Consider the following 8,841-nt stretch of genomic DNA (forward strand, 5'->3'; position numbering starts at 1 on the left):
CATTTTACATGGTGGTCAACCTCTCTATAAATCTCCTTATCGCCATAATCAGGTAGAGCAAAAAGAAATCCAAAAACAATTTGAAGATCTATTAAATAGAAAATTAATCCGACCTAGCAATTCATCTTTTGAAGATTCCTTTCTTTTAGTAAAGAAAACCAATCAAACCTATCGAATATGCATAGATTATAGAGCTCTAAATAAAATTATTGTTAAAAACCAATATCCAATTCCTTACGTGGATGATCTATTGGACAAATTGCAAGGTGCTACTATGCTTAGTAAGATTGACCTTAACTCCGATTATCATTAAGTACGCATGGCTATCCTTGACATTTATAAAATTGCCTTAAAGACCCAATTTGGCCATTATGAATTTTTAGTAGTGCCTTTTGGGCTTCTAATGCACTGGCTACTTTCAGAAGAATGATGAATTGAATATTTCTAAATTTTCAACATTATATTATTGTCTTTTTTGATGATATCCTTGTATTTAGTAAAATTGAAAAAGAACATAAACATTATTTATCTTTAGTATTTAGTTTACTAAAACAAAATCATCTTTTTGCTAATCTAGAAAAGAGTATTTCTTTCAAACAAAAATTGAATATTTAGGTCATATTGTATCTGCTAAAGGAATACGAGTTGACCCATGCAAAATTGAGGCTATTAATACGTGTCCTACACTCAAAAATGTAGATGAAGTCTGCTCATTTTTATATTTAGCTAGTTTTTATCATAAATTTGTTAGAAAATTTCATTGCTTGCTTTGCCATTAACCGTATTATTAAAGAAATGTCTTGTATTTCATTGGGATAACAACCAACAACGATCTTTTGATTTACTAAAGCATGCATCAACTCATGCACCTATTTTACAACTTCCTGATTTCAGTAGACCATTCTTTCTAGTCATTATTGACACTATTGGTTTTTGCATTGGTATTGTATTGATGCAAGATGACCATCCAATTGCATACTTTAGTTGTAAATTGAAACCTTTTGAATTTAAGTACAGTACATATGACAATGAACTTTTAGCTATAGTACATGCATTATGAATATGGAAACATTATTTAATGGGTTCAAAATTTATAACTAAGACAGATCAACAAAGTATTAAACACCTTCTCTCTCAACCACAAATTTTTGATAGGCATATTCAATGGGCATATTTCATTCAATCTTTCCATCCTTTAATCCAATATTAGCCCCAATAAAAAAAATATTGTAGTTGATATATTAAGTTGTAGACCGTCTGTAAATAATATTTATGTGCTCTCTACATCTTCATTAGATGCTATGAAAAATCCATATTTGTGTGACTCTATTTTTCATGATGCTTGGTTGAGTTTGTCTCGAGACCAATGGATTCTTGGTAATAATTTTTTTGTCTCTCATGGATTCCTTTTATGAGAAACATTTGTGTGTTACTCAACCCTTTTGTCATTTTGTTCTCCAAGAAGTTCACGATCCACCTTATATGGGTCATTGTGGTATCATTTTTACTCTTCATAATTTGCAAAAAGATTTTTATTGGCCTCATATAAATCAAGATGTTTTTGCTTTTGTTTCTAAATGTATTGTTTGCCAATGAATTAAAAGTCATTACGGTAAATAACATGGTTTGTTAATGCATTTACCTATTCCTAACTCACCTTGGGAACAAATCTCAATGGACTTTATTATTAGTTTGCCACTGACTACTTCCCAAAATAAAATGCTTTGGACTATATTTATCAATAGATTTAGTAAGCAAGCATATTTTATTCCATGCAAGAAAACTCTAATGGCTTCACAAGCTGCTAATCTCTTTCTTAAGCATATCTTTGTATATCATGGTTTACCAAATATTATTATATTTGATCGTGATCCTTGTTTTTGCAATAATTTTTGGATGACTTTATTCTCTAACCTTGGTACTAAAATTGATTTTAGTTCAGTCTTTCATCTTGAAACTAATGGCGAAACTGAAGCTACTAATAGCACTATTCTTGATTTGATTCGTGCTTATACTATCTATTCACCTGATACATTGAATCAACATTTACATCTTTTATAACTTGCCTCCAATAATACGCCTCACTCTGCCATCAACAAAGCACCTTTTGAAATTATCTATGGACGCAAAATGCCAACACCAACATTTCATTTTAAGTTAGAAAGTGCCTTTTGCTTATGATTGGGTACATACTAATTCCACTATTTTTGCACAAGTTAAACAATTGATTGCTAAGGCCCAACAATCCTATGTTAAGTAAGCTAATAAGAAACTTTAAGCTATGCGTTTTAAAGAAAGCAATTATGTTTGGTTGCGAATTGAGAAACATATATTGTATAGTGTTGAGAAGAATCCTAATGTTAAACTTACTGCTAGATTTTATGGACCATTCAAAATTCTTCATTGTATCAATCCTAATGCTTTTAGATTAGAATTACCTCTACATTGGAAAATTTGTAATACCTTTCATATTAGTCTTCTCTATCCATTTAAAGATTCATTACATGTCCATCCAGTGTATGATTCTTCACCATTGCTTGAAGATGATCATTAACTTTCAATTGCGGACTCTATTATTGATATTGATTATTTGACCACCCGCACTGGCAATACTTATCCTTACTATCTTATAAAATTTCAAAATTATCCTGTCGAGGAAGCTCAATGGATGACTGCCTATGCTTTGCATAATTATCCACATTTATTGACTCCACATCTAGCCAATAGTAATTGAGGAGAATTGCTAGTTTGACCCAGGGGTATGTTGCGAGGAGACATCTACACGGGGGATATCTTCAATGGTTCTCCCTTATGTGCATGTTGATGGGATGAGTTCCTTGAATGGTTCTCCGTTAGCATGGGGAACGTTCCTCATAGCAAAGTACTTTTTCATCTTGGGTGGAAGGTTGATGGGGACGCTTATCCTTTTCAGGTGTGAGACTTGCAGGTGTGAATGCGGGTGAAGCCGTACGTGGGTGATGCCACAATATTCATTTCTCAAGTGTTAACCTCTACGTGATTTGATTATTTAAAAAAATTTCAATGATTAGTTGATTTATTATGGCTAGCTGCATTTATAGTTAATTATTTTTTAAACATGATTATTTGAATTTTTGATAAGCAGCTAATGTGTAGAGCAAGATAAATTGTATGTACACGTCAAGCACGATTTATTCCAAAGACTTCTTCATTAAATTATTTAAATAAACACACCACCATTTATTCTAAGGCATACATACACCCTCTTTGTAAATATTTATTGATACTTGAGAATTTTAGAAGATATTTTAAAAATATTTTATGGCTCACAGTAGTTGTGAGTTGTGCAATTAATTGTAACCATCTATTCGGTTAACTGAAACTCTTTTGCAAAAAGAGTGATTGTAAAGGGCCTATCTTTGGGCAAAGCAAGATTCACTTTAATATTATAAATACGGCATGGAGGAGATGGCCAGTCCATGCACGGGGGAAAATTGCACCTAATAGTGTGTCGCTCAAATTTTCTTTACTCTTCTTTAAGCCTATTTTGAGTTTTGTGAGTCGTACTTGGAGAGTAAGGGAGAGCTTCTTTGGTTTGCTATGCGCAAGTCTTGCATTCAATTTATGCAACAAGTGCCTATTAACCTCAGCTATGGTTTATATGGCTTCTCTACTATTCTTTGGCAATGTTGTATGGAACCAATTAGATAAGCCTTCAAGCAATTCTTTTGGTCACATTGGAATAGAGTGACACAACCAAAAATGAGTTGGAAAATCATAACTAAGTCTAAGGAAGCAAGAGGCAGGACTCAAGAGCTTACTGCTGCACAGAAAGCGTTAAGTGCTCAGCTTGGGACCGCTCAAAAGAATGGAGGGCTCCCAACCATGGATGATAATCATGAGAGATTGGATATCCTCATGAACAAAACAGAAAGGGGTAGTATGGAACAATCTCAGTTGGCAAAACATTGTATCATGCCCTAGCTTGGCGGTTAAGATTCCATAGTCCGAAGTAGCACATGGAATAATAGATATATGGCAAAAAAAAAGAGGTAATACAGACTAGAAGCCAAGAGGGTCCAATACGGACTAGAAGCCAAGTGGGTCCAATAAGGGAGACACTTCATTGAGTATGAGTGTTGGTCTATCCCCCTTCACGCAAGACCCAACACATGCTCCAATCCACAGAAATCTAATGCTTGCCAAGTCTTTGCACAATGAAGGTATAGCCATATGGAATGAGAGGCCCATCTCCATAGCTAGAAAGGAAGACTCCATTCTAAGGGACCTTGCCAACCCCATGGGAAAATAGCTCCACCAGTGCAATATTGGCACGTGACCTAAGGGCTCCCTCACTAGCAATCTTGATGAATCTACAGCAGAAGTGGAAGAAAGAATCTCCAATGGCTAGGTTAGATACCTGGAAGAAGAAAGAATCTCTAGCGGCTAGGTTAGATACCTGGAAGAGAAGGATCAAGGGAGCATGGAAGTCCTCCATTGCATACAAAATCAATGCACTAAGATGGAGGATAATGATCAAGAAGCTCCCCTTGCATATAAGGCTTACCAAGAGTATCAGGATCTCACCCTTATGCCCTTTCTATGGGTGCATGGAAGAAATTGAAAAGTGCCTCTTCTCAGAGTGTTTACATGCCACCCTAGTATGGAAGGAAGTGAGGAGATTGGCTTGATTTAAGCAATTTTGGAGTGACACGACAACGCTCTTTGTTGACCGTGCTAGCTTGTATTCTAGTGCTTGTACGCTTAGTAGCCTACTCAATGGAGTAGTAGTTCAGTTTGTGTGGTCCAAGAGGAACATTCTAATATTTAGGAATGCTAAGAATGGGAATCTGGACAATTGTGTCAATCAGTTTAAACTCGAGGTGCTGTCTATGCTTAACATGCTTAAGGAAAAACATTGGACCTATAAACTGTTGTATAAAAAGCTATTTTGTACGGATAAATGCCTCACCGGCATCATTAGGATGCATTTGTTTTTTCGCCGCATCTTTAGAACGCACCTTTTTAAGCAATCTATACTATTAGTTAATGAGAGGTGGGGGGCGGGTGCCATGTGGCAGCCCCCCACCTCCCGCACAAGAAGAAAAAGAGAATGCGGGGACGGGTGCCACGCATCCAGCACCTGCCCGTACCCACAAAAATCGTGCCCGCCCAAGCGCCGGGGGTAGTCTAGGCGCGGAGCGCCTAGTATTAATATAATAGCAAGCACATTACAAAAGACTCAAGACTCGTTCAACTAGGAATTTTAGCCTTCAGAGGCCTCAAAGTATGCGTTGGGCTCGTAGGCATCGTCAGTAATGAGTTGCCCTCCTCTGCTGCCTGGACTTCCTGACGACCTCGCCATTCATTGCCTCCTTCGTGCCTCTCGCAGCATCCATGGCGTCCTGCGTTGCGTGTGCCGGCGATGGCGCGACCTCCTGTCTTCCCCGTCCTTCTTCGATCTGCGGCAGAAGCAGGGCTTGGCGCAAGAGTGGCTCTACGTGATGGTCAGGACAAGCAAGGGCCTTTATCAATGGCTCCGCTTCCAGGACGAAGGGCGCCTGTGGATCCCCCTTCCCCCCATGCCCCACTGTGCCATTGGCGCCACCTACGCCGTCACGGCCCGGCGTCTCTTCATGATTGGCGGACTGCGCCGCGAAGTTGCGTCCAGGAATGTGTGGTCGTACGATCCGATTCTCGATCGCTGGGAGTCCTGTGCCCCGATGACCATGCCTCGCGAATTCGCCGCGGCGGGGGTGATTGGAGGCCAGATATATGTCCTGGGAGGCTGCTCGCCGGGCCTCTGCAATGCCTCCGCCTGGGCTGAGGTGTACGACCCGCTGAAGAATCAATGGCACAGCCTTGCGAGCCCCACGGAGACACGTTACAAGTGGATGCACGGAAATGCTGTTCTGAAAGGGAAACTGTTTGCTGTTGCAGATTCAGGGGGTATAAGCTTCGAGCCTTCAAGCTTGACATGGGATTCCATTTCTGCTAGCCTGGACAGAGGCTGGAAAGGAAGGGCAGCTGTTGTAAATCATATACTATTCTCTTCTAATTATCTAGGGGGTATATTGGGCTATGATTTGGAAGAGGATGACTGGTTAGAAGTCAAGGGATGGGACAAGGAAGTCCCCAAGATGGTATCTTGTGCCATGCTGACAAATGTTGCAGGCAAACTGTATGTTCTATGGGAATTACCGCGCCGCGGAGGGCAAACACAGGTTGCATTGGCAGCTTTAGATATTCATAAAGAAGCAAAATCACTGGGAGCAAAAGTTCTCTGGCATCATATTGTCTCTTGCAGCATGCTTTCAGGTGCAATCATTCAATCAGTGTCACTAGCTTTGTAAAATCTCCTCATATTTTCTTCATTTGGGTGTATGCAGGGTCTCTACATTGAAATCTGAAACTAAGAGCCAGCAGGATTGGTATTAACACTCTTGTTATAAGTTGAAAGAGCCTGCAAATTATCGTGCCTGCTCAATAGCCCTCCAGAACAGTCAGATACCTGCCACAATGGTTGCAACACTTTAGTTTGCATGTGCGTGATGTTTTGCACATTTGATTTTGTCCAATTCCTTGTCTTTGCTATGCGGATTGTTGAGAGAGAAGATAATGACAACATTGCTTAGGAGAAGTTGTGAGCCTTTTGAATAATTTTTTATGAGCTCATGAGATAATGCTTTGACGGTTTTGTCCAGTTTGTATCAACATTCAAGCATTTTGAAGTGATTATCTATGAGAGGTGTGCCCTATAATGGAGGGTAAGACATATTGCGCTTGCTTGTCATGGCCAATTAAGCATTGTGAATTGATGATGAAGATGAGATATTCACCAACATGGGTAGAAGTATTTCCCAAGAGATGTTTCCCTTTGTTGGGAGGTTTTACTTGTAGTTCTCCCAATGGTTGTAGTAGGTGTGGTGTGGCCGGTTGCTACTCCTTTCTACATAGGACACCTTTTGTGGCTCTTTTTGACTTTTATAATAATGTGGCTATTGCTAAGGCTTCTCGGTATGGAGAGTGTGGTAGGTCCTAGTGCGCTAAGCAGAAAACAATATTGAGCTAGGAGACACTTTATAATATCACAACTATATTTGTGTACTACCCCAAGAAAAAACGTTTTATTTGTTGGGAGCCTTTTAGTAGCTCTAGTTTAAAAATTCATGCAAATAGTGGAAACTAATGTATTGAAGTATTCAACTATTGAATATTTAATTTTATGCATAGCAAGAGTATTTTGATTTGTAATTTACAAAAATTGTGTGTTTCGTGTAGTCATTAGTGACTCAAGGTTGTTGAAAGTATTGTATTCCTAGTGTGAACCTCTTTCCATGGGAACTTACCTTCTTTCTTATCATGTGGATGATGTGCTATGAACTAAAAATGGAGGCTTCCATCCATGCTTAGGTAAAAGAGATCTAGCCCTTGTCATTCATCAACAAATAAGGCTCCATATGGTTCTTGTGGGACTTTTAAAGATTGGGTGACTATGGGAGATAATGATTATAGCAATTAAGATAGTCAGGTAAGTCATTAACAATGAGTGCCACCTTTTCACATCACTTCTCTTATTAGATGCATTGGCTTGCTCTTGGGACTTGTGCATTTGCTGTAGATTCTTGACTTATGTTATTTGAGGGATATAGATTTGTAATTATTATGGTCGAGGGGAGCTTAAATGTTGTGGCATAGGTTATCAAGTTGGATATGTTGAGAAGCCCCGTTAGTGGTGAGGCAAAACTATTGGCCCTTGGAAGGCAATGGTCACAATTCAATGTGTAATGTCTCTTCCTTACATTGCCAAAGGAGTATTGTTGGTTGAGTTTCTTTTGATTTTGCTAGGCAACAATGTGGAGTCATCTTATTGTTTTAGTATTTTTAATATGGTGTTAAAATTTGATGCTTAGTGGAGAGATTATGACCAGTTACGCATGTATTGTAGTGGGGCCTTGCTAGCATTTTCTTCCATGCACTTCTTTGCTTTTGTGCTTTGTTTTTAAAAGCTTGTAAATGCCTTATGTTGTTAGCATTATTTTTTTACGTAATGCTTCAAGTTTTGTAAAGGAGAAGAGGTGATTTGGACCTCGAAAATGTACAACCTATAAGTTAATTTGTGGTTTGAAACACATATTGCATGGTTTTTCATGCCTTAAGTGATTGTGCATGCACTCATCACTTTATGGATGCGTAAGTCAATTGTGCATGTGCAACTTGCTCTTCTTGTGCATGGATTTTCATGCCTTGAGTGATTGTGCATGCACTCATCACTTTATGGATGCAATAAGGCAATCTTGCATGTGTAGCTTGCTCTTCTCTTTCTTTCTTGGATTTACCTAGCATGTTTTCAACCTACAAATTTGTCATGTCCCATTACAAACCTAGACATTTTTCAAGACATGGTACGATTGCATAAACTTTGAGATGATTACGTTGTCTAAAACCGTTGGAGACAACATGGAATTAGGAAGTTCATTTCATAACATTGGAGCCTAGTGGAAGTGTTTTGACTGTGGATGCTTTTTATCTCTTCATTCAATTTTCTAAACATAATTCCTATAGGTGAACTTGTATGGATTGCTTCTTCTCCTCTTTTGCCTGTTGGAATCACTTTTGTGTGTCACCAAATGTGTAGTGAATATCAAATGATATTTCCATATTGAGCCAATGTAGGTTTATCTTCTTAGTAGAAAGCTACTTTGTAATGTATGTACATTTACATTTGTTTTTCTTAAACATTTAAGTCTTTCATAGGTTAGGGCTTGCTGAGATACCTTGTAATTCCTTTTTCCTTACACTTATATAATTGTTTGACATATAAGTCTTTGATAGGTTAGGGTTTGATTTTGCAAAGGTCAT

The 8,841-nt window shown here is 38.4% G+C and overlaps 1 protein-coding gene across 1 annotated transcript; it reads left to right on the forward strand.

Moving 5' to 3' along the window:
• The first annotated feature begins 5,243 nt into the window (after positions 1-5,243).
• Positions 5,244-6,671, forward strand: LOC148022176 (F-box/kelch-repeat protein SKIP6-like). Its single transcript, XM_087697813.1, has one exon. The coding sequence runs from the start codon at positions 5,298-5,300 to the stop codon at positions 6,330-6,332; it is 1,035 nt and encodes a 344-aa protein (XP_087553939.1). The 5' UTR covers positions 5,244-5,297; the 3' UTR covers positions 6,333-6,671.
• Positions 6,672-8,841: the final 2,170 nt, after the last annotated feature.

The sequence above is a fragment of the Lygodium microphyllum genome, chromosome 17 (genome assembly GCF_053477565.2).
Source record: "Lygodium microphyllum isolate KBCC chromosome 17, Lygodium_microphyllum_v1.1.10, whole genome shotgun sequence".
In the NCBI taxonomy this organism is placed as follows: Eukaryota; Viridiplantae; Streptophyta; class Polypodiopsida; order Schizaeales; family Lygodiaceae; genus Lygodium; species Lygodium microphyllum.